The following is a 26,398-nucleotide window of genomic DNA, read 5'->3' on the forward strand; positions in this document are numbered from 1 at the left end:
GTGTATTTTCGAAAGTAGTATTTTCAAAAGTAGTATTTTCGATCATAGTATTTTACATTGTATTTTTATTGTTGTATTCCCAAAAATAAATATTTCGATTCTAATTGTACTTTATTGGGTTAAAAAGAAAATATATGGCACATGTTTTACTTATTTATTTTCAAGCAATTTCAAAACAAATTAAAAAAAAGTGATATTTAAGAGATGAAGAGCCGCAGGAACTATTTATCTCCATTTATTCGAACAGTTTCTAACCGTCTTTGGTTGAAAGAGATTTCTCGTCACCCTGGAACATGTCTTTGGGAATCATTTAAAAAATCTCCACGAGCTCTCGTTCCGCTTCTCCGGCTTCACCACCACCCATTGATCGGGGTCCATCAGATAATCGCTAGAAAAGGCAACGAGGCGTTACTAACGAACCATCACATGCAGATCAAAACCCACCGATGCTCAACCAAGGCCTTTTGGGTATGGGTCCGCAGTGCTTCCAAGGACCCAGCTCCTCCGCCGTACTCCTCCGGCAGCATCTCTCGCGGCACAAATTCAAACAGCGTATCAATGCTCTGCGTGTGAAAGCGGATCTGAAATGTATGGTAAAGATAAGTTATTTGAGATAAAAACTTTTAGTGACGAAACCCACCAGCTTAAAGACCTCGTCGCTTATGAACGGCTTCACCACGCTGACGATCCGATCCAGGTAAGTAGGACAGTTTATCATGTGGATGGCGCGCAGGCGCACCGGAAATGCCAGCTGAAGGAACTTGATGTAGGCGCGCAGCGTGCTGATCGTCAGCCGCGAAATGTGTCGCATGGTGGTGCCCTTCATGTCGAAGATCTGCACCTCTCCTTCGGACAGGACATCCGGGTTGGCCGGATCATCCGGCGTCACAAACCGGCAGTCGCTGACCATGAAGAAGGCGCGCGTGTCCTCTGTGTGGTGCATCTGGGGATGAAATTAAGAGGTCAGAAGCGTAGGGTCCTACAGCAAAGAGCAGCTATTACTCACCTTGGAGGCCTCGAAATCCCGGAAGCAGTACAGTGACACCTTGCATTTGTCCGGAGTTAGGCCCGGCAGCGGTAGAATGTTCCTGAAGTTCGAGTATATGAAATGCGAGCAAGAATGTTTTTGGAACGGAGCCTGCCCTTAAAAAGAGAGAAAGCCCATTCCTTTAAATAAGGACACACTTACGCGTAGTCGAATGTGCGCCTGCTGTCTGCGTCTAGGGGATCCCTCCGGATGAACAGGTGCGGGTGTCGGTTGCGCAGGGCGTAGTTCACCTCCATGAGCTTCCGAGTCTCCTCCACGTCCCCAAACATGCACTGGTAGAAGCGCCGGAGCAGCAGCGGATCTGCAATACATATATTGTAAGGTTTGTACTAAGGAAATAAGCCAATGTAACCGTGCACAGTAAGGGCATATTAATTACATCGAACATCGTTTTTGGAAATATGGAAACGGGAGGTCGGTATAACATGGGGCGGTTCGATTTAGGGAGACTTGCCTGTACATTTATTGTTTGTATATGTCGGACGTAAACGACGGACAACCACAATGCAAAGGCGCAAAACATAATATGATGAATAATTCTATAATCTATAATAATTATAATCTTTATACTCCGACATATACAATTCACTACAGTGACGTAAGGCGGCGAGTGGAGCGGCCTACTAACGACCTCATTAATGTGAGGTGTGAGGTGTGTGGTGGCTGGTGGTCGGTTGGTGGTGGGAAGTGGAAGGTGGCTGATGGTTTTGGATGGGCAGTGAACGGATGTTAGACCCGCACGGTCTACGGGCACATCGCTTACCAATCTCCTTGGGCAGCTTGTCATTGTGCCGGAACCACTCGAGGAGCTCCTTGAGATCCCGTTCCTGTTTCCGCTGCACCTGTTCCGATGTGCCGCCGTCCTGTTCCCGCTGCAGCTGCTCCGACGTACCGCTCGCCCCCGTCTCTCTTCCATCTATGCGGCTCATTGGTTCTTTGGTGCCGGGCTATCGATTGCTCCGTCGCTGTTTTCTTGGCCGGCCTTGCCTCCTATCGGCTATCGGACGCAGCAATCGCTTTCGAATCACTTTCAAAAAACTCTTTCGAATCGTTATTGAACCGTTGGGCTTGAAGCCTGGCAGACGACTGACTGACAGTTGCGAATCGATTTCGCTCATCGATTTAGTTTTTGAATATTCAATGCTACTGCGTTGGCGATTAAAACCACGTAATTTTATAATGGCTTTTCGGCCATCGTTTGGACGACGCTTAATAGTGCCTAAATATGTTCCGTCCCAGCTTCTGGATCTGCCTAATCACCTGGTCGTGTGCCGCATCCCAATGCCATCGTTAGTAGTGGCACAATTTTTGCTTTAATTGAAGCCGAAATTAAAGGTTTCTATTCACTGGATAGGCAATATATCTAAAAACGTATGTTCTTCGTAATCATAGAAGAGCATTGAGAACCACCTAGCTTTTGGGTGTAATAAAACCTCATCAAATCTAATTAAAATAATTTATTGCTTTGTCTTTGTACATTCTTGCCATTGTTGTCAATCAATCGACAATAGCCCCTTATGTGATAATAGAGAAGTGGGTAAGAAAATAATAAAATATGAAAATAAGAATTCGTAATGGAGGGTCAGCTTCGCTGAGCTCTAGAACCTGCACGTGTTACTGGGACTTTCCCAACTAATCGATATCATCGCTTTGGCAAGACGCGCTGCTTGATCACATTTCAATATACATATAAATCACGTTGCATGATCGGCATATCAGAACCAGGACCATCGACTCTTGCTCTGAGCGGCCACCTTCCAGTACCGCTCGTCGCTCAGGTAAGCCCTATGAAGTACAAGTTGGGTGTCATACATGGACGGCCCCATTTGAAGGCATACTCACGCGTTGTCCCTGATGGACTGGATGCCCCTGGCCTTGAGTTCCGCTACAGAGCCCGCCTTGCCGCCATACTCATCCGGCAACATGTCCCGCGGCACTTCCTTGTAGAGGCTATCCAGACCCTCTGTGTGGTACTTGATCTGCAAGGGGATTTGCTTAGCAAGTGCTTGAAATTAAGTACACTTCGGCAGTGGCTACCATATTGCGGACTTCCTCCCGTATGAAGGGCGACATCATGGAGATGAGCTTGTCCAGGTAGGTGGGGCAGTTTATAACATGCATGGCCTGGAGGCGCGAGGGATAGGCCTCCTGCAGGAACTTCATGTAGACACGCAGCACGAAAATGGAGACGTGGGCCAGGTGACGTAGGGTGTAGCCGCCTATGTCCACAATCTGAACATCGCCCACGGCAATGTCCGCTTCGTCAAGTACGTAATCTGCTCCGCTTCCAGTTCCTCGCTCCACATCCGGCTTCCTGAATCGCGCATCACTCATCATGACGAAGATTTTGGTCTCCTCAACAGAATTGCGCTGCAGAAACAGTACAATTGAGGATTAATAGATCAATCGGGTGCATGTCCATCCTATTCAAGACCCACCGTTCGTGGATCCAGATCGGCCATGCGGAAGAAGATCAGCTTATTTCCCTGGGGAGTAACTCCGGGTAATACCAAAAGGTCCCTGTTACGGGGAATACGGTGATTACTCCTTCATTAAATCTTTTACCTTACGGCACTTACGAAACCCTCAGACCCTTGGCAGTCATCTCGTCCTCTATGTTGCGATCCATAAACAGATGTGGGTTCTTATTGCGCATACTGTAATTGAGCTCCACCAGTGACTTGGTGCTCTCCACATCAAAACCCGTGCACTTGAGAAATCGTAGCATAACTATGGGTTCTATAGCGAAGAATTAGTAGGGCTCGTAATAATTTATGTAGGGATTTTGGGGGAACTATAAGCTACTATAAAAGATACCTTCTGGCGACATAAAGATACAACTCATAACTATCAATGGATCTGTGTGCATATAACACCAGCTGAGTGCATGTCAGGCCAACTTCTGCAAGGAGGAGCTGCATTCATATCACTGGAGGTGGCTAGTGCACTTGACCTTTGGCACCGCTTGGTTACAAGGTTAATGGATCGTTACCACAACAGGCGATTGCGCGCCCATTAATTCCGTCTGCCACTTGACTGGTTATCAATCGGAGCGAAACGTATTTGGATTCGATTCCACTGACTCACTTACCGATCTTCTCGGGCAGTTCGGGATTGGCCTCGAACCAGACGACCAGATCCGCCAGCTTGTCGCTCCACTCCGCGACATTCGAGGAGGCAGTCTCAGGGGCGGGGGGGGATTCCTTATCCCCTGTATCTTTATCCATTGGGGCTGGCGAACGCGTCTCTCGGAGGCCGCAGAAAGCCACTAACTAAGCAAGTAACTTAGCTAAGTACCCCGTACCCCAATTGATAAAGCTAACAAGCCCGCACACACACACACACACACACACACACACACAGATGCGCTCAAAATGATATATGACCACTATTCCGACGCGATCATTAGCTTTCAGCGATCGGATCGGATCGGAGCGGATCGGCCAGAGAAAGCTCCAATGCAAAGCTCCAGCGAGCCGCATAGATGAGTCCAGTTGTTTGCAATTAAGCGCAGACGGGGCGGTTTTAATTGCTCCAGTGGAAAGTAAGCCGAAGCAGCAATACACTTGTTTTTGAAATCTTTATTGGATCTGGATATGGACACCTACAATATACAACACACATCCAATACACGTAGAACTCGATCTTATCGTATTTGGCTGCCCGTCCCACCGGCTTAATTCGTTTGCGACCTGCTTTGTTCAGTATTCCAGTATTCAGATGGAACCAGCGCTAAGAAAAAATATATAGTATGTCTATGCCTATTGGTATTTGTATATGTATATGTATATATACTCGTAGTATGTGGCTAGCAACATACATGTAATACTTAGCCCGATGTATGAAATCGTCAGCGGTCGCAAAATGGTTACTCTCAAAATTTTTAAAATGTTAACATTGTTGCTTTAGACCTTAGACCTTAGACCTTAGGATTTCACCTGGTTATCATAACAGTTTGCAGCTAGCTTTATCTGAATCTGGATTTGGATCTGGATCTGAATCGGGATGCACCTATGGTTGACAAAAGTGGAGGGTCTCGAAACCTATATAACGCACATTACACCGACAACACATACATAACATACATTAACTCTGGACCGGATCGGAACGGATCGCTTCGGTTTGGAAACTGCAAACTGGAGTTCCAATTGAATACACCTACGCCTAGGAGTTTACATTAGGAAATACACACAAAAAAAAACCTTTTGGCAGAGGAGCCCTTGGCGAAATACATACATGTATGCAGATACGCAATTGATATCGTATCACCTCAGATCGGATATACTGGTACATACATATGTAACGTTCTACATGCTAGATGCTTATTGTGGCTCATAAAGCTCTTCTCCCCTCTTCTCCTTCTCTCTTCCTCTCTCTCTCTCTCTCTCTCTTTCTCTCACTCTCTCTCTCTCTCTATGTATATCTCCCTCTCTATCTGTCTCTATCTCTATTTCTATTTGATAGATAGGTTATAGACATGGAACAACATTACTGGCACTGGCAAATGCTATAAATTGAGAATGCACCCACTTCGAAGGGAACCCCACATGGGTGTAGATCAAACCTATTAACTAGTCTTATCCTCTAGGCCCGCGGACAGAGGTCAGTAGCCAGCTTTGCCCCCATGTGGCTATTTGTTGTATATCAGATAAAGCTGTTTTAAACCGTATCCCTTTCCGAATCGACCGACTTCTGTCCACTGAGCTCGAAGTGTAACTTGCGTCGCTTGACTTGTGTCTCTCGTTCCATACGTTCCATGACGGGCTGCGATTCGAGGAGATCTGGCCGCCGACCAGGATCCGGATCCGTATCCGTATCCGGAACATGTCACATGGTGTGCGTCCGAACCACGACTTCCCGTCGCATTCGTCGGGACTAGCTGAAGATGCTGCGTCATAAGCTGACGAGCGTCGCCTTGCGTTGCGCCTCCAGTCGGATTTCCAGCGTAGCATACGGTGGCACACTGATGACGAGCAGCACCACCAGGGCAATGATCTTCATCGATTCGCAGAGGAAGCCGTGACCGGCGAAGGTCAGTCCTAGTCCCAGGAACCGAAGGGCCAGCAGAGGCGCCTGGACCTCCGTTACATGACTGGCATGGTTGAGGGTGACCAGCGAGAGCAGGAGCGTCTCCCACATCCCATTACAGGCACCCCACGAGGCGGCAATCACATAGAACAGGGCACTGTCGTCACTCGAGGGCTTCCAACTGGACAGAGCCAGCAGCAGACAGGAGTGGAAGAAGAAACCAGCCACTGCAAAGAGAAGAGCATTGTAACTTCCAGTACCCTGTGCCCATTTGCTACTCACAAATCACGACGATCCGCTTGACGTGCCTGAGCAGCATGCTCAAGGTACAGGAGACGATGAGCTGCATCAGACCCATGCCAATCAAGGCGCCGGCAATCATTCCGATCCCCAACGAGCAGGTGACGAAGGCCCTCAGAAAGTCACCCATCATATAGGCCTGTTCCGTGCCCACAAAATAGGCCAGGGGACCGGCAAAGAGCAGGGTATCCGTGATGCTCACATCTCTTGAACGCTCCGGTCGCGATGAGCCTGCGGCATACACCTTGTCCACCACTACCAGCAGCGAGAGGGTCAATGATATCATCGAGAACAGAACGTACAACCAGAGCAGGGATTGCCCGGCCACACGGGGCTCACTTTCGATGAAGCCCGCATAGATGGAACTGGGTATGGAGCTGCCATTGGCCCAACCCGCCGCCAGAATGGATTGCCCTCTCAGGGGACACATGTCTGCCCCACAGATCCTGTCGCCGTGCTCGTTCCTATTGTAGAAATCCCTCAGTTGGGGTGGCCAGCTCTCGTTTCCATAGTAAACCAGTCCGGAGCAATCTCCCGTAAAGTTTCCATCGCTGCAGGCCAGCAAAATGGAGGCCAGAAGGGCTCCTCCGATTAGTCCCAGGTCTTGGGAAACCCTGAACCACCTGGCCAGACGTCTCACCTTCTGTTCCCGATTGCAAAACATTTTGTGCTCCTCGTGCAAGACATCGACCGCCGCCTGCGACTGCTGTGACTCGCAGGAGCAGCTCAATTTCCCTCCAAAGTGGACAATCAAGGCCGCTTTGGAGCCAGCGGATCCGCTCAAGGTCACGCCCAGCAGCAAGTAGGCGGGTAGAAGGGTGTAAATGGAGGCGTACAGGTGCGACAGGAGGAATAGAAGCACTGTCATATAGTTCGCCACTATCAGTGGCCCATAACCATATCGTTTCATCAGTCGAATGCTGGGCAGGCTCATCCCAGCGGCCACCAGGAAGAGAGCACTCAGCAGAAGGGATCCAATCTCCGGGCCGAGGGGCAACCATTCCTCCCGGTGGTGCCACACTGCATTCGAGCCCTGGAGCGCCATCACCGGCAGCAGAACGCAGTTCGTCAGTCCGTGGGCCAGACTTAAGCAGCTGAATTGGCGCCACACTTTTTGGCGCACATGGCCTGGCACCTTGTGCCGGCAATTCCTGTTGTTCAGCGTTATCAATCGTCGGATGGAGGTGGCTCCAATGGAGCTGTTTATGGACTCCCGGCGACGCGAGGCCGCCAGAGCAGCCTGCACCTGGTACGAGGACACCGGATTTATTCGATGCGAACGAGTCGAAATGGGCGACGGCGAGTATGCGGTGATGTGCTGCTGGAAGGGATGCAAACAAATGGTATTAGAATATAGCAGGAATCCTAGGACCTGGGCAGGCTATTGCTGTTGCGGCCAGCGATCTTAAAACGACCACAAACAAAGGGGGAGTAGTCGGTTCCCAGGGATGGAACAACACCAGCCAGTTGTTGTGCAACTGGGAAAGACAATCCGGGTCCGAACACCCATTGTCCACTATTCACCAATGACCACTGATAGTTGAGAGTCCAGGACAAAGAGCTAAGCTCTCTGATTCTATTTATATGCGACAGGTGTCACCGTGCCGGAAAGCAAGTGACATGAAGTATATAAAGGCTTTTCACACGGGGTCGGACATTTTATGAGTTCACCTGAGCACTCACCTCCATCATCTGCTCTTCCCAGACGTTCTGGGCTCCTCCAGAACTGCGGGTACGCATCACTCTATGCCTCGTGGTCAGCGAATGGCGGTGCTGATGATGCTGGTGCTGGTGCTGATGCTGATGGTGGTGTGACTGTGGGGCATACTTCTTGGCCAGTCCCAGCATCGCAAAGCCACTGGTGGCCACCGGAGCACCCGAACTGGTGGCCAATCCAGATGCGGTGCCCACCGCCTGGATCAGGCCCTTTCCCGCAGTTGTGCCATTGCCACCGGGCAGATCTCCATTGCCTGTTGCAGTGCCTCCGGTGGCATTGAGGCTCAAGGATCCGCCACCAATGCCCAGACTAGCCATAATGTAAGCATTATACGACGATTGCTGAGTGGAGTAGAAACATAAATATAAAGTGGGCAGGAAGTGGGCTCAACTAAGCCGATCTCACCTTGCGCTGCTGAGCAAACGCGGAGAGTCGCTCCCGCTCGCGACTGGTGTCACGGGCCCGCTGCTCCAGCAGAAGTTCGTACTCCCGTCGCTTCTCCCGCTTGCGCTCCGCCTCCTCCAGCTCGTGAAGATTCGGCAGACTGCCCATTTCCGGCGATTATTGCCAACTTATCGAAACTTAGCGCCCGTAATGCGAATTATGTGGATTGTGGGGCCGCTGCGATACCAGTACTGCCATCGCTCCAAAAAGGCGAACTCATGCTGCTCCTCCACTGTGCATCCCATTCCAATCCAGTCTGCAATTATTGTCCTTGCTGCGTGGGCGGGTTCATTGTCCGCCGTCCACCTGCCACGCCCCCAAATCAAAGTGCAAATATAGTTCTGATGCAGCGGAATGCCTGCGAAGTGGAAAGAGGAAATGAAAAAGTTGTGGGGCCTCGCATGGTAGCGCCATCTATCGGCTGCTTATCGAGTTGTCACCTGCACATGGAAACGGTAACCGACGCACACACACACACTCACGCCCACACACATCCGCCTGGCCGTACGTGCACTGCATACTAATGTGGGCCATGGGCCTACGTACATATGTATGCGCACATGTACGTTCCGTTGCCGTTGCCGTTGCCGTTGCCGTTACTCACTCACTACATTCTGGCAAATTCACGGCACTCGCGGTCGCAAGAAGAGGACTTGGAACAAGGAAACGTTTCGGCAAAGAATCGGGAGTAGGAATAAGACGTTTTTAAGCTAGCTTCTTGCTCCAAATCTGATTGAAGCGCAAGGGAAGTGGCAACTCCGCCAATGCCTAGTAGTCGCTGCTATTAGTGCAGCCGCGAGTGTAGCTCCCTTGGCCGCAGGAACTTCGCACACACACCCCACTGGCACAAAATCATCAGGTGTGTCCATTTTGAGTTATCTACACATGTGCAGCCGAAGCGCCCCAGGGTCAGGTATTCCGAGGTATGTATATTTCCAGGACGGGACGGCACGGGACAGGTCGAGATGTCCGGGGGGAACGGGTTCCGAAGGCAATAGCACAGCACTTTGCAGCCCATAATCAACTCATAAACATCATAAACTAGCCCCCACCACCCCGAGCACCGAACACCACACACCCAAGAAGTAAACTGCGATTGAGGCGCAGTTTTTGGCCCACGCCCCTTGGGGGCGGCAAATGTGGGTGGGAGTTATAAAAAATGCAAAAAGGGCGGATGGCAAGCAAATATGAATATTTTAAAACCAAACAAAGACGGTCACAGAAAAGGACACACACTCTCGATGCAATACTCTCTTGAAATCCTTTTGGCGTGTATATCCACAAACAGAAAAAAACCATATATCAGCAAACAATGAAAAACAACAATATATACTTTGTCGATTACTTTTAAATTCTCGGTTGGCTGGTATGCACGTTTTTCTGTTCGTCGAGTCGGGACAAAATTGTTTGTAAGCCTTCAAAGAAGCCAGCACTTTCGCCACTCAACACTGCACAAAACACCGCCGCACGCGATCTGCTCCAGAAACACACTGAAAAGCTGGAAGGGATTACGGACTGGCGATTCTGAGTCCGCTGCTGAAATTGTTGTCATCTCGGGCCTTCGGCAGCATCTCGCACTTCCCACCCATTCTCGCATCCCAGACATGCGCACTCGGCACCCCACAATCCCCAGCTCATGTGGTGAGTGGTTGGCTGTGGCTGTGACTGTGGCTGCATCGCAACAAAACGATACCATCCCATATAACATCTGCTCTGCGCAAAAGAAACCCCTATACAATGCATTTTGAGTGCTCATTACGGCCATTACGGCCATTACCAAATCGATATCCTCAAACTGAACGAGGAACTGCTCGATGCTCAAAAATGCATAAAATGCAAAAGCGTGTGCTTCAGCATTCACAACTTTAGGCATTAAGCGATTCTGAAACACATTTGAACGTTTGTCATCTATGAGTTGGATTTATTTAAAAACTAACTGCAATTGGCTAACAACAAACACGTGCATGGCATGGCGATAATCGGTTAAGTTGTACTTCCGAACAAAGGGCTAACAAATCATGCCCGTTCAGACTGAGAACAGAAACGAACAGTTAACGCTAATAGATATCGAAATGCAATTGGCGGACCAGTGAGATCCGTTGTCATGTCGGGCTAGTTGAACTTTGTCTTTGGGTCGCACATTTATAATATATAGATTGGAACCATTTCCGTTTGCAAGTCCGTTTAGAATCGTCTTCGTATCAAGTATTTTTCAAAACATTCTGTTTTTTGAGGGCGATAATCAGGTAGGAAATATATCAAATACTTTGCAACGTATTTATACACTTGCCACAATTCAAAACGGATGGTAAACGAAAAGGCCGGGAGTGAGTAATTCTATTGGGGTAGATTGATTTGAGCTTTTTCAGGTCGCGCTGTCTAATCCGCTGGATATGCAAAGCTGAGGTGAAGATTACACCAGCGCCGGTGCTTGCCGCCCAGGGCGGACTCTTTGCGCCGCACGGCACTTAGAAACGGATGCTTCTCGAAGTCGAAGTTGCTCAAGTGCGGACGCAGATCGCCTGACGCAGCTGGCAACAGTGAGCCATAGGGCAAGCCCATTTGCAGGCGAACGCACTGCTCCACGATGAACTTGAGGGCCGCTCGGCGATGCAGCTCGAAGCAGTCCCGCGATCCGTACATCAACCGCTGCTCGACACACAGCCGCATATCGTTGGCGGCCACGTTGCAGCAGTAAAGAAATGATTTTAGCTTTTGGTTGCTCACGGAACTCAGGTCCACATGTGGCAGCAAGAACTGCTGGAGTTCCTCGGCGTTAGCCTCACATTCCAGGCCATAGCTGGCCAGTAGTTGCTGCAGACTGGCGAATGGAGATGAGCCACTGGCTCCGGAATCGTTGGGAAGGGCAAAGTTGAGCTCATAAGCACGACTCAGGAGCACTTGGCGGTAGTGGTAGCAGCTGTAGTCACTGATGTGCTTGCGCATAAACTTCTCCGTGCGTAGGAGTTCCGACTGCAGCAGACAGGGGCCGTTTTGGAGGATCCACTGGCGGTGCGACCAGGCGTGGTAGTTGCTGGCGCACCTATCGGCGGCCCTTTCGCATATCCCGATCTCATTGGGCCAGTCAATAGCATCGGCACCTGGAAATAATGGGATGAAATGTTATTGTTTAGTACCTCACATATGTATGTAATCTTCGGTTGTCGACGTCCACTTACTTTGAAATGAGTACAACCAACGGCGGTAGGCGAATGCTTCATTGGACTTCGGTTTGATGGAGAGCACGAGTGCGGAGAACTGCAGCTCCTTGTTGATGCTCAGCCGATTCTTTTGCACCAACTGGCGGCGAATGTGCCAGAAGGTGGTCACATCGGGATTGATCAGCAGAGCCACGTTTAGGTATTTGGCCAGGGAGTCGCTCTGCTGCTGCTGCTGCAGCGTCCGCAGCTGTTGCGCCGTGGTTTGACGGCGGTGGGAGATGAGGGTGCGGTGGGCGTGGTCGTAGACATGCTGGGCACACCACGATTCCAGGCCCAGATTGTGCTCCACATGCACAACCGGCGATTTGTTGCAGTTGGCTTCCTTAGGTATAATTTCAAAGGAGGCGCTGGCGGGGATTACAACAAGATTACAACAATATTCGCAGATTAAAGATTGCTATCATTTCTAGCCATTCTGATCAAATTTCTAATAGAACTCAATGGTCGACTCACAGATCCTGATCCTTGAGGAACACCGCATTGATGTCCCTGATGATCTTCTCGCAGAGCACCATTTTCTCGTTGCGTTCCTCCTCCATCGAATTTGAGTATATTGCGAACGTGGAATTTCGATGTGGATGTGGTTACTGCTTCCTCGGGGATCTCGCTTCCGTTCCGTTCGATTCGAGGGTCTCAGGCACATTGATTGCCTCCAATTAATATTAGCATGCTCAATGTCTCCGGTTAATTAAGATTTGGAAAGGGAAGGAAGAGGAGGTGACGGCGGAGGCTGGAACCCTGTCTACGCGACTATGGAACCCCCAGTGGCGGCCGCATCACAACAAATAAATTTTTAATTAAGCCGGGGACTGGACACGAGATCTAGCCTCTATTATTATTATTATTACTATTTCAATGCCCAGTGCGAGGGGCTGTCAATCTGGTTCGCCCCAAAGCGCGGTTCTCCAGCGGATCGGTCCGCAAACTCGGAAATGTTTTTCCTTTTTTTGGCGACGGTGAGCATATGTTTGTTTGCAAACATGTGTTTGGTGTGACCGATAACAAAAGCACCTGCCACGTCTATCGATAACTGACTAACCAAGTTGGAACCAACTATCGGGAAAATGGCTATCAAAAGCAGACATCAACTGGGACTTTATAAATTTGTAAATGTTTTTTCCTACATTCAGTGTAACTTTACAAGAAAAACACTCTTATTATTATGTATTTCATTAAAAGTTGATAGCAGAATTATTAAGATATTATAGCAAATTTATTGAATTTAATGATACCGCCGTATTTGAGGGCACTCAAATTTGGCTGGAAACCATCTTGTCCGGCAGCACTGCTGCCGTCCACTGGTCACACTTTTTTGGTGGAGCACGTGCGCGCGTAAAGAAGGAATCACTAGAAACAAGTAGCCAGGATGCAGAGCACCTTCATCCCACTGAACATACGGCGTTTTCAGCAGCTGGCTCAGGTGGAAACGCCGGATACGGTGTACTGGGACCGATTGGCGGTGAGTAGTATGAGATGCGGCACAGAAACTCGTCAACCAGCTCATTGTTTCTCTCGTCAATCCACAGAAACCGGAACTTCTCCAGGAGCACAACACAATCGATTATCTGGACTTCAGCCCCAGCCATCCCGACAACTTTGTGGTGACATGTTCGGTGCGCGTGCAGATCTACAACCTGATGACCAAGCTCGTGGTGAAGAATCTTTCCCGATTCCAAAAGACCGCATACGGAGCCACCTTCCGACAGGATGGTCGACTCCTGGCCGCCGGCGACGAGGAGGGCCACGTCAAGCTATTCGATACCACTAGCCGCAACATCTTGCGTTTGTTCAAGGGACACACGGCACCGGTGCATCGCACTTTCTTTACGGCGGACAAGCTGCAGTTAGCCAGTTTTGGAGACGACAAGTCGGTCCGACTATGGGATGTGGCCAACGAGAAGGTGGTACAAACCTACGGGGACACGCACACCGACTACATTCGTGCTGGCGCCATGCATCCGCAGGCACCGCACATGTTCGTCTCCGGAGGTTACGATGGCAAAATCAATCTGTATGATACGCGAGCGGAAACGGCGGTGCAACGCACCTTGGATCACGGAGCTCCGGTTGAGTCCATGTTGTTCCTTCCCAACGGTTCAATTTTCGTTAGCGCCGGTGGCAGCCAGGTACGCGTATGGGATCTCATCAGCGGCTGCCGTTTGCTTACCATGATGTCACAGCATCACAAAACAGTAACTTGTCTGCGCCTGGGATCCGATGGCAGGAGATTGCTCTCAGGCGGGCTCGATCGGCATGTCAAAATCTACGATGTGAGCACCTACAAAACAATGCACACGTTGACCTATCCCAATGCCGTGGTCAGCATGGCTGTTGCTGGCGGAGATCAGGCCGTTGTTGCTGGAATGGTCGATGGTCTAGTCTCCATTCGTCGCATGATGGTAGACAGCAAGCCCAGTCATTTGAAAAGGATTCGTGCGGAGCGGACACGCAGGCACTTCAAGGATGCAGTACGCCCGAACCACACCCAGGAGGTTGATCACACTATCAAGGATCGAATCAAGGGGCCCGGATTGAAATCCTACGATGTACACCTGCGCGTGTTCAACCACAAGAAGGCTTTGGACGACGTGATGAATGCGCAGAAGATGGCAAAGCAGCCGGAGCTCGTTGTGGCTGTCATTACCGACCTTCTGCACCGTAAATCTCTGGACAAAGCCCTCACTGATCGTCGGGACACAATGCTTGTTCGATTCATCGACTTTATTTGCAACCACATGGGGGAGACGCGATTCATGCGCCCGCTGATGATGGCCGCCAGCACGGTCTTGGACGTCTTCGAGCGGCGATTGGTGGCCTACAGCCCGAAGCTGATGCGATCCTTGGAACGATTGTCACATGTTATGCAGGAGGAAGTGAGGCTAACCACCGATCTGATGCGGCTAAAGGGTGCCATGGATATGCTCATTGGGATTTCAATGGACAATGGCGAAGTAGCCCATAAGCCCACATATGTTGAGACTAAGACACCAAGCATGCAGCCCTCCCAGGCGGCGGAAAAGTACGTGGTCTTCGTGGAGTGACACAGACCTACGTAGAACAACGATATAGCCAGATAGTTTTAGACTAAAGTAAAAATTAGAATACTGGAATTTTGTTTATAGTTTAAGAAATACATATTTAAACAAAACGAAACAGAATATGATTTCTTGGGCATACTCATCATTGAAATCCTGCAAAAGAGGCCGACTCCAATAAAGTAGTTTCAATCAGTGTTATGCATGTATATATCCTTCTTTATTAAATACATACTTAAAATGAACGTTTCGTCGTGCATGCCAATTTCAGTTTTGAAATGTACAATGAAATTTTGTCTGCCGTTGTACGCATAATAAAAAAAAAAAACAATGGTAATGGGGCAGCAAAACAGTTGCCCTCGAACTAACTTTTCTTTTTTTAATATAATGGGTAATTTATTTGCAAATATTTACGGTGTTCGTTCTCCAACTACTCGATTTGGGTTTTTATTTGTTATTCATTTTTAGATTTAGATTTACGGTTTTTTACGATTATTTGGAAAGACGAATTTACACTTAGAATTTGCTCATCTTCGACGCATCGTTCTGTATTATTCTGCTTAAGCTAAACTCTCGCGCTAATTTTAATATATATCTTTATATTTATGTATAATTATGTGTATGTATAGGTATATATATGTATATATATATATCTATTCCGATCGACATTGCGTCAACTTAGGCCAACATGCCGTTTCTTGTGTTGTTAGCTTACCAGCTAAAGGGAAAATATAAGATACCACGGATTTGTTAAACTTAAATAAGAATACAGTTAGGCGTCTTAACTAGTTTACATTTTAGGGGTTTGTATGTGTGTGTCTGTGTGGAGTGTGTGAGGATTGTGGGTGCTGGTTGGGTGGGTGATTTTTGTTTGCAAGGTTCAAAGCTACTACACTTACACTTTAAATTAAAAATGATACTCATATACATAACAGATATTGCCTTTACATTTTACACTCTTCGGCTGCTGATTTCTTTGACACTTTTACACCAATATATATGCAGCTCCGGTTTCCAAGACTCTGTACAGGATACACGATTTCAGGCCACTACACACTGCAGAGAAGTCGAGTGTGGCATATACATATGAATGCAACAAATCAGTAACCGTGCCTCTAAAGACGATTTAATGTTTTTAGGAGCAATCAAACATATGTAGATGCATGATGTGTGTGTGCTTTCTTCGGACTTCCATCAACGCTGCAAGCAAGGTAGTAATGTGGGCCATCTCCTTAAATTCAGGGGCTTTGTCCATATTGGTCCTGACCAAATCAAACATCAGATCAAGCCGACAGTAAGTGTGTGGGTTGTGTGCTTGGCGGATGTGGGCAGGATGTGGGCAGGGTCTGTGCTGGCGGTGTGAGGTGAGTATGGTGGGTGTTGTTGGTTGGTGTTGGTTGGCATGCGTTATTCTAGAAAGGATGTGCGTCGGGGACTTTTCCTGTGTTATGTTTTAGCCATCTTCCTTGGGCGGGGTGAACCATCCTGCAATAAAGAGTTTCCTTGTCAATGGTTGGAAACCTTACAACGCATTTCTGGGCTTACCATTCTTTTCGTGAATCTGCACTAGAGATTTGAAGCTCTGCTGGGCTCGAGCCAAGCTGTATTGGCCCTGGGTCAGTGCCTGTTTATAGAAGATGGGTATAAATTAGTGTATCAGTTTACAGGATTACATTTAATCGACTTGAATACTATGAATTGAACATACTTTGGTAGCCCCGAACTGGATGCGCGCCTTTCCCTTGACAAGGGTGGCTGCAATTTGCATGATAACCGCTTCCACGGTATAGGCCGAGCTCCAGCCCTGTTTGGTCAGCAATTCCATGCAGATGGCACCACCGATGAGCACATAGCCGCCTTTTGAAGACAAGACACATTGAAATAAACGTCCATGATATACTATTACTTAGCCAAACCCACCTGAGATAATCGGATGGACGACGCGCACAAATGGCGGCTCGAAAGGATATGTCTCCTTGAAGAGGATATTGAGCAGTATGCTATCCTTGCCCTCCTTCTCCTTGAGCATTTGCAGATCACTGTGCAGCGGACTGTCGGGGTCGACAGACTTGAGGCGAATGTTCCATTCGTAAATCGACTCATTGACGAGTTCAATAGAATACATGTTCTTCTTGAAGGCATCCGATCGATAAATGTCGCGTAGTTCCTTCATTAGGCGATCGGTTGCCTGTACGGAACCCGAAACTGAACCCTAATGTCGAATAAAATATTAGATATAGCCTTCATTGCGAAGTATCGGGTAACTCACTTTTAGATAGTCTTGTCTCTGACTTTGACGCAGTCTTTCTAGAGTCGCTAGGTGTTCCACTTCCATGTCGTCCTTCTGCGTTTCACAGATATCAAAATTATTAAGAATAAACAGCATTAATATTAAACGAGTGGACCAGAAATGATATATAAAAAACTACCACCTAATTCTTAAATCAACTCAAAACTACTTTAAACACAATTCCCCGTAATAACTAAAATTGAATTGCATGATTATAAGTACTTTACTTATGCAAAAGTAATCTTTAGGCCTGCATATGGCACTAGTGCCGAACTCCCTTCGAAGCTCCTAATCCCTAGGAATTCTACAAATTTAGCTCACCTTGTTTGTACTTCGTACATCATCCATTTCCAGCGGCAAGTCCTCATCGCCCTCGCTCTCCTGTTCACTCTCGCCAATCGGATCCTCGATCTCCTCCTGATCCGAATCGGTCTCCTCGTTGCCGTGGGGTCCGCCCCCACCCCCCGCTCCACCACCACCTGGTCTCTGCTCGCAGCGAAGGGGGGAAGCGGATGGCGGCGGCGTTTGCAGCGGCAGAGCCAAGTTATCGATGTCGGGTGGCAGTGGAACGCTATGAAGGCGACACAGCTCACGCAGCAGTATGCCCACCTGCAAGGATTTGGATGGGATTGTCAGTTTACAGCCAATAAATTTCGATATATGTATGCTATAAGGACTCACCTGATTAATAACGTGATTATCACGTCCATTCGTGTTGCTAAGTATTTGAACAGCATTTGTGACGCTCGTCTCCTCGCTCTCGGCGAACCAAACTGGCGGCGATGAGGGATAGGTTTCCTGCAGGAGAGAGCCAGAGATATAGCATTATCATATTATCAATATTTATACACGTCTTTTTATTAAACAAACTTGATATCAAACGAGTTTGACAGTGAAACTAGTTTGAAGAATATGTAGCCAGATCGGGTCACTTTTAAAATAAGCTATTTTTCCTTTTGAAATTCCTATGCAATATACGTTTTAGCAAATTTCAATGGCTCTCCATTAACAGTGGGATCGGTTAAATGTTTGCCTTGGCATATGTCTTATCGGGAATCCACTGTACTTCTACCCAAAGGGGTGGGCCGAGCCGATCGCGTGTGTGGGGTGGGTCAAGGACGTTGACTCGACAATTGGACACAGACAAAAGATCTCTCCTATTCCCATTGCCATACCCATTTTCATTCCATTTGAGTCTCGATCTCGTTTCTTTCGGTTCTCAGGTGAATTGCTCGTCGTTGTCGAAGCCACTTTGCATGCACATGTAAATAAACAAATACTAAACGAAGGAGATGCGAACGCGCCAGAAAGTACGAAATTATAACCTTTAATTAGATCATTGAACCAAGCGGGGATCAGTGCACAGAAGACAGAAAACAGATGCGACAGCTTGGCAGCCGATGAATCAACCTCACACCTCATCGAGGGTGTTACTCTGTTACTGCAAAGTGCAGGAGCACGCGTTTCTATAATTCGAGGTGTGATTGCTTTTGACAATTTAAGCAGATACCACTAAATGTTTAGCAGCGACATACAGACAAATGTACATGATGTTTATACCATAACGGAAATCTTCAAAATCAGTCTATGTTGGTCAGAACCAAAAGAGTAGAAAGAGAGGGAGCCTAAGAGAGCGGCCAAAGGGCATCGACTACCTCGACTACATACATACATATAACATAAATATATGTACGTGCATACATTTATCCCATCTTAACTGAGCAGCGTGGGAATAAAGAATCGGCACAAATAAATCCTCACATATATAATCACGCACAAGCGGGAAAGAGGGAGAGGGCGAACCGATAAAGAAAGGTTGAAGAAGTAGATTCAACAACCAGACAAGGATAGCACTATTTGAAGGAAGAAACCAAAAATTTTGGCAGGAACAAAAATGAAGATGGACTTACGTTAAAAAAAAAAAGAACCAAGGATCCCAGTGAATCTACTGAAAGTGAAGCTTTAAACACTTGCTAATTTGCTATATATAATTCTACACTATCGCCGTATAAATAATGTTATCGTTGTAGTGGACAAAGTGGAAAGTTGGAAATAGCAAGCTGTTCTACACCACCAGAACCCGTAATCCCCTCCAGCACCAAGCTCCAAACCACTTGAAAACACGGCGCATTAATAGGAGCCCCTTTTCACTTCCAATGCCCTTATCTATTGATTGCTGGAGACGATAAGAAAGATGCACAAGAAAATATAAACATTTCGCTCTAGTTTCAAATTCGCATACTTTTCTTTGGGGCTCGATTTGCAAAAGTTATACTTGAAATTGTTCCACGGGGAAAACTTGTTAGAAATCCATCGGTCCCAATTACTTTACCTTAAATGTTTAACTTGGACATATAATACATACATCACATCTTTTTAGCCATAAAAGTCTCCAAAAATAACACAATTAAAGAAGATTTGAACTTAAGCTAATGGTCATGGGGGGGGGGGGGGGGACTTACCGTTATGTTGGCGTGAATATCGTAGCGCTTTCCATTCTTATCGATAAACCGGCAGAGCAGTTCGTCGACGCTGGAATTGAGGATCTGAAAGCGCTCGTGGTTCTTCGGGAAGATTTTCTCTAGCGTTTTGATTTCCTGCTTCAGGGTGTTAAGGCACGCCATCTTGTGGCGGGCTAAAAAAGGCAACTGGTCTGGTCTGAGTTTTTTTTTCGTGCTTACGGTGCGCTTATGATTATTTCGTGGTCCAAGTGGAGTTTTGTGGTTCGTGGGGTTTCAGGGAGCTAACTCCCCCCTCTCTTGCGCTCTTCCTTTGCGACTTCCAGGCGAAGAAAGCTGGTATGGGATTTATTGTGTTTTTTTCTTTTCTTTACGTCTGTCAGCTGCTTTTATCTGCCTACTCCAGATGGCGCTGTTCCGTTTTACTTGAGTTGAGTTGTTTGTCGCCGCCTTTATGTGAATATTTTGTTTATTCATTTAGTTATTGTGCTTCTTAAAATGACGATTTTGCTCGTGTTTGGAGGTAGATTGAAAGGGCGAATTTTTGGAGTCGACTGGTTGTTCTTTGTTGTTTTCGCTGGCTCTCTTTTCGCTCTTCTTTTTCCACTCCACTTCCAGTTAACTTCACTCTCACTGCTTCTTCTTCTACAGCTCCTGCGGCGCCCCAGCATGCGCTGTCTTGCTCGCACTCTCTGCTTTTTTTGGCGTTCAGATTTGCACTTTGATTTTCCCGACTTATTACCGTTTTCTTATTCTGTTCAATTGCGTTTATTTGTATGTTGGTTTGTCCTGGGCATTAAAGCTATAATTGGAGTTTTAAACACGTGTTTCACTTAGCTTGTTATTAACTTTTGTATTATTATTGTTGTTGCTGCTTCTAATGCTGACTAGCCAAAACAAAAACAACCATCGGCAGTTGGCTTACACACACACACGCACACAGAGCAGCAGACAAAACCTGACACACACACTTGTACAAATCTCTAGCGCTCTCTCACTCGCACAGCAGGTATCTTGCCTACGCAATGATCGAAACTCATCGAAATACCGATTGGAAATCGGCAAAAACAAAAAAAAAAACAAATTTCGCGTTTATCCCCTATCCCCCTCTTTATTCCCCTACATTTTCTGCTGAGTTTGTTGTTTTCGTGTGCTATCCACAAGGAAATTTTTACCGAAAAAAAAGCTCGATTTGAAAGAAAAATGGAGACAGATGAAGAAACCCCATGACAAAGAGGAGAGTATCAAATATGGGCAATCGAAAATCGAAAAACTGAGCCAATTTTTTTTTTTGCCGAGGCTCCACTGTTCACAGCTGCATAACTGTTTTCCCTCGCCACCTCTCTTTTGCTCTCCTTCTCCTGTTTTCCACCTCCCCTTCTTTCACTGACCGAAGTCTGCGTTTTCAGCATTGCATACACACACACACACACACATACGCACGCACACACACACACACTGGCACTGTTAATCATTTATCAATATTTAAGCGACTAAGGCGAAAAACTAACTGCACGGAGCCCCAAGAACAAATCCTTTGTTTGCACGGAACACGGAGCACAAAAAGAAGCACAGACACACGGAAAAACGGCCGCAGAAAACAGCAACTCTTCTCGCACACACACACTTGCGCAAACACCCATGTATTTGTAAGCAAAACAGCAGCGGAGAAAATTCTTCAGGAAAAAGACAATAAAAAAAAAGAAAAACAACAAAATAATACACGCACACAGCTGCGAAAATTGTGACACAGAGAATTAAATTCAGTTCCACGCACGCCCGCCCGCTTTACCTTTTTTTTACCAACAACAAATTAGTGATGCAGGGTTAGCGATACATTGGTAATCGATGAATTAGCCGATGATTCTTCGTGTATCGTGATATCGATTTGTTGATATCTTCGTTCACCCATCGCTAGAAGTCTTAGACAAACACCATACGCACTCAGCGAAGACATGAACCATCGTTAGGGAGTCCGCAGTTAGCGAATACACCTACCAAAGCTAGCGGGGTTTCCCTCCTCAACGGGCGACTACTTATGGGCGGGAAATTTAAAAATTGCTTATAATGCATTTCATATGATATTAAAGGATTACCTACTTCTCACACTACGCACATCGCCAGGAACCAAAAGGCCAATCCGAATACAACACAATACAAACATTATTCGTTATCTTTCGCTCCTTACGATTTCAGATTTATTACGATCTTATCTCGGCAATTAACTCATCCCGCCCAATTCGTTTTGCTACTTTCGCTACAATAGATCAATAAGATATAGTGGATATATAGAGGGGACCATGTGAGTACTTCTTCAAGTCTTGTATTTCCTATGCGGAATGGTATGGAAATGGAAAATGGTTTTTACATTTAGTTACGTTTTACATTATGTTTTGTGTTTTTTTTTTGTGTGTGTTTTGTTTTAGATTAGAAGTAGCAAAATTTAACCCCGACTTTAGCTAAAAAAATCATAGAAATAAAGACGATCCGTGTCGTGACCATTTGCCGTCTTTTCCCCCTGTATAACCCCCGATTTGAATCCTCCTTCGAATCCTAAGACAGGCACTTGGCTTCCTGCTGCTACGGATGCTCGAAATCCCTCTAGTTTGGCTCCTTAGAGCTCACTGTGCGGTGTCTTGGTTTCTTCCTCTGTAGGCGTTGGAGTGATGTCATCTACGGGCTCCTGCTGCTCCTCCTTTGTTGGCGGTTCCTGCTGCTGCTCGGCATCCTCAGTTTTGGTGCCATCGCCACTGCCGGAAGCCACCACCTCCTCCTCCTCCTCCTTTTTCTTATCCTTTTCGGCAGCGGGCTTCGCCTTGGGCTTCCAGATCTTGATCTTGTTGACCAAATACTTGACCTCGCGGTCCAGCAGGCTCATTTTGTCCGTAATATCCTTTACTGACAGGCGGATATCCGCATTCTTGGCCAACTTCTTCTGGGCCGCCGTCTCCGTCTTCAGCCAGGCATTGGTTTCGGTTATGACTTTGTCCAGCGTATCGATCTCCACCTGGGTAAAGACGTCCTTCTGGGGATTGGTGTCCTTGGTGAGATTGCGGCCAGTGACCAGGAACTTTTCGGCGCCATCAATCATACCCTTCAGTGCTTTGATGGCCTCTGGTCGCTCCTCGTGTTCCCAGTGGCGGGCCAAAAACACGTTGGATAGCTTCTTCAGTTGCGCTAGTTTTTCCTCGTAGATTTCGGCCTTGGGGTCCTCCAGATCCTCGTACAGCCATTCGCCCAGAGTGCTGCATTCGGCCAGAAGTTTCTCCTTCTCCTCGGCGGTGGCACACTTAGCGTAGGACTCCTCGTCCAGTTTCTGTTGCACCTCGATTATGTGGGCTTCGAGGGCATTAAAAGCTGATTCCAGGCGGACACGTTGCTCCTCAGCCTTGTTAATGGCGGCGAGTTTGGCCACCGATTGGTCATACCTAGAACCGGCCAGAGCAACAACAAACTGCGTTTGCGACTCGTACTTCACCGGGGACTTGACGGTAACAAGCTTGATGGTTTCGTTTTTGGCTTCGGGATCTTGCTTGGTGATCTCGTCAGACTTTTGCTCCTTGCTGCTGGCTTCCTCTTCCTTGGCCTTTTCATTATCTTCCGATTTAGATGGCTCCTCGCCTGCACTGTCTGTCTCTTCTTGCTCCGAATCGTCCTTCTTCTCCTCACCCTCCTTGGAAAACAATTTACTGAAAGTGCTGCCTATCTTCGACAATGTGCTGTCGTCATCCGCATCGTCCTCAGGCTTTTGCTTCTCGTACACATACTCAACGCCTGTGCAGCGGAAAATGCCAGAGTCATCCAGATAGAAGTAGGCCTTGATGCCCTTGTTATCCACCACTTCCTTTTTCGATTTCTTCAGCAGTTCCTTTACCTCCTTCAGCTGTACCTTGGTCACATTCAAGCTGCCCAGAGCGGCAATCTCCGCCTTGCTATAGCGATCCAAATCGGCGTAGTTGACATAGAACTCAAAGTCGTCGGTGTGCTTGTTGAAGGTGATCACCTTCTTTTGGGGATAGGGGTTCATCAGGGCAAACAGGGCACGTTTCACCTGCTTCACGTCAGCACCATTGCCTGGATCCCGCTCAAAGGACACTTGCAGGGGGAACAGCGTGGCATCCTTGACCACAAACTTCTTCACTTTGAAGCCGGCAGATAAGTCGGCTGCCTTATAGGCTGCACCCATCGTAGCGGATTCATCGGCATTCAGATTCTTGCCCAGCTCCTGTTTAATGACAGCTTTGATGGTTTCCTGCACACGTGGAACTCGAGTGCCGCCACCAAACAAGATCACCTGGTTGATCACATCCAGACTGAGGTGCGAGGAGGCCAAAGCCTGTTCCAATGGTTTTGTGGCCCTCGGCCAGAGATCCTCGCAGATTTGCTCCAACTTCTCGCGAGTAACAGTCAATTTGAAGTCAATGTCCTCTATCAGGTTTTCGATTTGAGCGAAGAACTCTGTATTGGCAGAGAGGACATTCTTTAGGCGACCTGCTTCCTTAAAAAGCTTGGCCAGAGCTCGGGGACTGGTGGTCACATCGGTTTTAGTCTTTTTCAGTGCATTAAACTCCTGAGCCAGGTAATCACGCAATCGCAGTTGAATCTCCAGGCCTCCCAGGGTGCGATCATAGCCAACGCCAAGGACCTGGACTACCGGGTTGATCTCCCTGGTTTGTTTATCCTTAACCAACTGATAGCTCACCACAGCGGCTGAGGTTTTATAGGCGCCCATATCGTAGAAGACGAAATACTGGGCCGTTTCGTTAATTTCGCCGCGATGGAAGACACCGTAGTTGAGAGCCACTGCTGCATAATCGTTGATTAGTTGGAGCACCTTCAGATTGGCCAACTGGGCGGCCGACAACAGAGCCTCCCTTTCGGCTTGGCCAAAGTAACCGGGCACGGTTAAAACACACTCGGTGATTGGCTGATTTACGGATTCCTCGGCAAACTGCTTGGCCTTTACCAGCATTTGAGCAACCAGCTCCTCCACGGAGAATTCCTCGGTGTCGCTCTTGCGGAAAACCACGGTATTGCGCTCCGGATCACCCACAATGTTGTAGTAAGGAAAGCGTTTCCTGAAAGCGATCGGATTTCAAGATAAGTCAATGGGACGCAACAGTGACGTGGCCCAAAGCAATAGCACTTACCTATACAAATCAACAATGGGATTATCAATGGTCTTGCCCAGCAAATCGAGAAGATAGCCATAGGCCGAGTTTGGATCCTTGATTCCAATTGTCTGTGCATCCTCGCCAATGGTTCGCGTTCCATCGCGGAAGGCTAGGATCGCTGGCGTTTTGCGCTTCGACTCGCGGTTCAGGGCGATTTCCATGGGCACACCGGGCGACACAATGCCCACTTTCATCCACTCGGTGCCCAGATCCACAGACATCACGGCGGTTCCCTGGGAAAGGGCAATCCCCGCCAGCAGGGCGCTCAAAAGGAGCACGAGTTTCATGGTCTGTGCGTTTAAAACGTGATCAAATTAAAGGATTGTGCATAGCATTAGATACCCAATTCAAAAAATACTCTATATTTACCCTCTGCATTGGGAGATCTTTCTAGAATTTGACTTGAACTTAAGAGGCTAACTTTTTACAGATTCAAGTATGTGTAGCTGTAATATCAAAATTCACCCACTGCTTCTACCTACGTTTTTTGGCCGCAGTAATAACACAAGAAGTTACTGGGTTTCCAGCAGTTTTAACACTTCATTTGTGGGAAGTCTGGCTTCAACGAGAAAAGCTGTGCTCATGTGGCAGTGGAAATCGTGTTTAACTCGTAGTTGTCTATGGTTTGCCGGTGAAATTACTGGGGAGTAATAGCTTTCAATAAGTCTTTACGGAAAATCGGTGAAAAGAGCAATAACCCTTTTACTTCCACATTTCTTTTGCGATTCTTTCACTTCTTTTTTTGCAACGCAAGCAGCTGTCGGCGCCCCTCCCTCGCCCCTTTCCTTTGACCATTCTTCCACTTCCATCCTTTCAGCCATGCACCGCTTTCCACTTACGTGTCCCGTTTCGTTCGTCGCTTCCAGCTGTCCTTTGCCACTTGCACTGGCCAATTGACTTTTATTCAGCGGTCAGCTATTTATTAATTATTCAATTCACAACGTCGGCTGCGATTTGAGTTGTAAAGTAAAAAAACAGAGTAGCCGCGATGAAGCAGAAGAAGCAGCGGCACGCGAAGAAGAGGAAGAAAACGTTGACGTGTTGATTCGGCCGGGCGATAGCAATCGATAAAATAAACGAGTGACTGTCACTTGGGCAGGCAGTGTTGCCAGATCGCGCAGATGTGAGCGCCATAATTTGAATTTCACTTGTATAGTTTACTGTCAAGCTATTAAAAGAATAACTATGTTCGACTTTTTCGTTGTTAAAAAAGGTTCACCTTGAAATGCAATATTCCTCGTGACTGCAAAACTGCAAAGGAAAACAATGGATTGAACTGTTATGACCGTAACTCGCTTTTACATTAAATTTAGAACAGGAAGAGTTGGCCTACTCATTGCAAACCTGAAGTTATAACATATGTAGTCGGCAATTCCGCATTTTGTTCTTTCAGGCAGCATGTCAACCCACATATTGATAGCTCAGCACTCCCTCTATGACCGACTTTTTGAACGAAAGTGCTGACACATAATTAAACTATACTTTGTATACTCTTTTCCCTGAGATTATTGACACGATGAGTAAGTTGTGGTTCAATTGAATTCCAAATAAGCTATATATTTTCTCAAAAGTAGCTTTTCTCAAATCAGCTTAGAAGTTTAATGTTAGATTTCTTGTAATCCCATAGCTGAATATCCTGAAGAAATGGTCAAAACTCGAACTAGATATCAAATCTTTCCTTT

General features: G+C 47.3%; 7 protein-coding genes across 16 annotated transcripts; 1 reads left to right on the forward strand and 6 right to left on the reverse strand.

Annotated features, from left to right (window-relative positions):
- Window positions 1-146: 146 nt before the first annotated feature.
- LOC6555507 (alpha-tocopherol transfer protein-like) lies at window positions 147-2,151 on the reverse strand. Its single transcript, XM_001982596.3, has 6 exons — window positions 1,812-2,151; window positions 1,190-1,349; window positions 1,007-1,088; window positions 641-943; window positions 445-581; window positions 147-388 (listed from the first exon to the last, which is right to left on the reverse strand). Exons 1-6 carry the CDS (start codon window positions 1,975-1,977, stop codon window positions 307-309), a joined length of 930 nt encoding a protein of 309 aa, XP_001982632.1. The 5' UTR covers window positions 1,978-2,151; the 3' UTR covers window positions 147-306.
- A 339-nt stretch (window positions 2,152-2,490) lies between these two features.
- Window positions 2,491-4,384, reverse strand: LOC6555524 (alpha-tocopherol transfer protein-like). Its single transcript, XM_001982597.3, has 6 exons — window positions 4,140-4,384; window positions 3,628-3,787; window positions 3,487-3,568; window positions 3,086-3,418; window positions 2,891-3,027; window positions 2,491-2,833 (listed from the first exon to the last, which is right to left on the reverse strand). Exons 1-6 carry the CDS (start codon window positions 4,273-4,275, stop codon window positions 2,764-2,766), a joined length of 918 nt encoding a protein of 305 aa, XP_001982633.1. The 5' UTR covers window positions 4,276-4,384; the 3' UTR covers window positions 2,491-2,763.
- Window positions 4,385-4,614: 230 nt separating this feature from the next.
- LOC6555525 (protein unc-93 homolog A) lies at window positions 4,615-10,188 on the reverse strand. Of its 2 annotated transcripts, none has more exons than XM_026982178.1 (5): window positions 9,883-10,188; window positions 8,499-8,895; window positions 8,060-8,434; window positions 6,359-7,694; window positions 4,615-6,303 (listed from the first exon to the last, which is right to left on the reverse strand). In XM_026982178.1, the coding sequence occupies exons 2-5, from the start codon at window positions 8,643-8,645 to the stop codon at window positions 5,942-5,944; spliced, it is 2,220 nt and encodes a 739-aa protein (XP_026837979.1). In that variant the 5' UTR covers window positions 8,646-8,895; window positions 9,883-10,188; the 3' UTR covers window positions 4,615-5,941. The 2 variants fall into 2 exon arrangements, with proteins under 2 accessions (XP_026837979.1, XP_026837978.1); XM_026982177.1 differs by having other exon boundaries at window positions 6,359-7,697.
- A 249-nt stretch (window positions 10,189-10,437) lies between these two features.
- On the reverse strand, window positions 10,438-12,823 carry LOC6555526 (protein prenyltransferase alpha subunit repeat-containing protein 1). Its single transcript, XM_001982599.3, has 3 exons — window positions 12,212-12,823; window positions 11,717-12,105; window positions 10,438-11,638 (listed from the first exon to the last, which is right to left on the reverse strand). The coding sequence occupies exons 1-3, from the start codon at window positions 12,295-12,297 to the stop codon at window positions 10,917-10,919; spliced, it is 1,197 nt and encodes a 398-aa protein (XP_001982635.1). The 5' UTR covers window positions 12,298-12,823; the 3' UTR covers window positions 10,438-10,916.
- Window positions 12,824-13,000: 177 nt separating this feature from the next.
- Window positions 13,001-15,034, forward strand: LOC6555527 (U3 small nucleolar RNA-associated protein 15 homolog). The gene is made up of 2 exons (XM_001982600.3): window positions 13,001-13,217; window positions 13,285-15,034. The coding sequence occupies exons 1-2, from the start codon at window positions 13,125-13,127 to the stop codon at window positions 14,797-14,799; spliced, it is 1,608 nt and encodes a 535-aa protein (XP_001982636.1). The 5' UTR covers window positions 13,001-13,124; the 3' UTR covers window positions 14,800-15,034.
- Window positions 15,035-15,202: 168 nt separating this feature from the next.
- On the reverse strand, window positions 15,203-21,429 carry LOC6555528 (ubiquitin-conjugating enzyme E2 Q2). 9 transcript variants are annotated; one of them, XM_001982601.3, is made up of 9 exons: window positions 21,335-21,429; window positions 19,546-20,344; window positions 17,765-17,881; window positions 17,405-17,692; window positions 17,063-17,137; window positions 16,714-17,005; window positions 16,502-16,650; window positions 16,339-16,417; window positions 15,203-16,278 (listed from the first exon to the last, which is right to left on the reverse strand). In XM_001982601.3, exons 2-9 carry the CDS (start codon window positions 19,705-19,707, stop codon window positions 16,247-16,249), a joined length of 1,194 nt encoding a protein of 397 aa, XP_001982637.1. In that variant the 5' UTR covers window positions 19,708-20,344; window positions 21,335-21,429; the 3' UTR covers window positions 15,203-16,246. The 9 variants fall into 9 exon arrangements, with proteins under 9 accessions (XP_001982637.1, XP_026837279.1, XP_026837276.1 ...); XM_026981478.1 differs by having other exon boundaries at window positions 19,546-20,374; window positions 21,335-21,396; XM_026981475.1 differs by having other exon boundaries at window positions 21,272-21,372.
- Window positions 21,430-21,712: 283 nt separating this feature from the next.
- LOC6555529 (hypoxia up-regulated protein 1) lies at window positions 21,713-25,774 on the reverse strand. Its single transcript, XM_015153236.2, has 3 exons — window positions 25,556-25,774; window positions 24,693-25,006; window positions 21,713-24,620 (listed from the first exon to the last, which is right to left on the reverse strand). The coding sequence occupies exons 2-3, from the start codon at window positions 25,001-25,003 to the stop codon at window positions 22,157-22,159; spliced, it is 2,775 nt and encodes a 924-aa protein (XP_015008722.1). The 5' UTR covers window positions 25,004-25,006; window positions 25,556-25,774; the 3' UTR covers window positions 21,713-22,156.
- Window positions 25,775-26,398: the final 624 nt, after the last annotated feature.

Source organism: Drosophila erecta, unplaced genomic scaffold (assembly GCF_003286155.1).
Source record: "Drosophila erecta strain 14021-0224.00,06,07 unplaced genomic scaffold, DereRS2 tig00000126-arrow-pilon, whole genome shotgun sequence".
NCBI lineage: Eukaryota > Metazoa > Arthropoda > Insecta > Diptera > Drosophilidae > Drosophila > Drosophila erecta.

Coding starts and splice junctions, on each gene's coding strand:
- LOC6555507 (XM_001982596.3), bottom strand. CDS start 1,977: ATGAGCCGCATAGATGGAAGAGAGACGGGGGCGAGCGGTACGTCGGAG. Junction 1,089..1,189: donor AGGCGCACATTCGACTACGC/GTAAGTGTGTCC, acceptor CTCGAACTTCAG/GAACATTCTACCGCTGCCGG. Junction 944..1,006: donor GGGATTTCGAGGCCTCCAAG/GTGAGTAATAGC, acceptor TTTCATCCCCAG/ATGCACCACACAGAGGACAC.
- LOC6555524 (XM_001982597.3), bottom strand. CDS start 4,275: ATGGATAAAGATACAGGGGATAAGGAATCCCCCCCCGCCCCTGAGACT. Junction 3,419..3,486: donor CCGATCTGGATCCACGAACG/GTGGGTCTTGAA, acceptor CTGTTTCTGCAG/CGCAATTCTGTTGAGGAGAC. Junction 3,028..3,085: donor GGGAGGAAGTCCGCAATATG/GTAGCCACTGCC, acceptor ATCCCCTTGCAG/ATCAAGTACCACACAGAGGG.
- LOC6555525 (XM_026982177.1), bottom strand. CDS start 8,645: ATGGGCAGTCTGCCGAATCTTCACGAGCTGGAGGAGGCGGAGCGCAAG. Junction 8,435..8,498: donor CGTTTGCTCAGCAGCGCAAG/GTGAGATCGGCT, acceptor TACTCCACTCAG/CAATCGTCGTATAATGCTTA. Junction 7,698..8,059: donor GGGAAGAGCAGATGATGGAG/GTGAGTGCTCAG, acceptor CATCCCTTCCAG/CAGCACATCACCGCATACTC.
- LOC6555526 (XM_001982599.3), bottom strand. CDS start 12,297: ATGGAGGAGGAACGCAACGAGAAAATGGTGCTCTGCGAGAAGATCATC. Junction 12,106..12,211: donor TTCCTCAAGGATCAGGATCT/GTGAGTCGACCA, acceptor AATCCCCGCCAG/CGCCTCCTTTGAAATTATAC. Junction 11,639..11,716: donor TTGGTTGTACTCATTTCAAA/GTAAGTGGACGT, acceptor CATTATTTCCAG/GTGCCGATGCTATTGACTGG.
- LOC6555527 (XM_001982600.3), top strand. CDS start 13,125: ATGCAGAGCACCTTCATCCCACTGAACATACGGCGTTTTCAGCAGCTG. Junction 13,218..13,284: donor TGTACTGGGACCGATTGGCG/GTGAGTAGTATG, acceptor GTCAATCCACAG/AAACCGGAACTTCTCCAGGA.
- LOC6555528 (XM_001982601.3), bottom strand. CDS start 19,707: ATGGCGTGCCTTAACACCCTGAAGCAGGAAATCAAAACGCTAGAGAAA. Junction 16,651..16,713: donor CGTCCATCCGATTATCTCAG/GTGGGTTTGGCT, acceptor TGTCTTCAAAAG/GCGGCTATGTGCTCATCGGT. Junction 16,279..16,338: donor GCAGATTCACGAAAAGAATG/GTAAGCCCAGAA, acceptor TCTTTATTGCAG/GATGGTTCACCCCGCCCAAG.
- LOC6555529 (XM_015153236.2), bottom strand. CDS start 25,003: ATGAAACTCGTGCTCCTTTTGAGCGCCCTGCTGGCGGGGATTGCCCTT. Junction 24,621..24,692: donor CCCATTGTTGATTTGTATAG/GTAAGTGCTATT, acceptor GATCGCTTTCAG/GAAACGCTTTCCTTACTACA.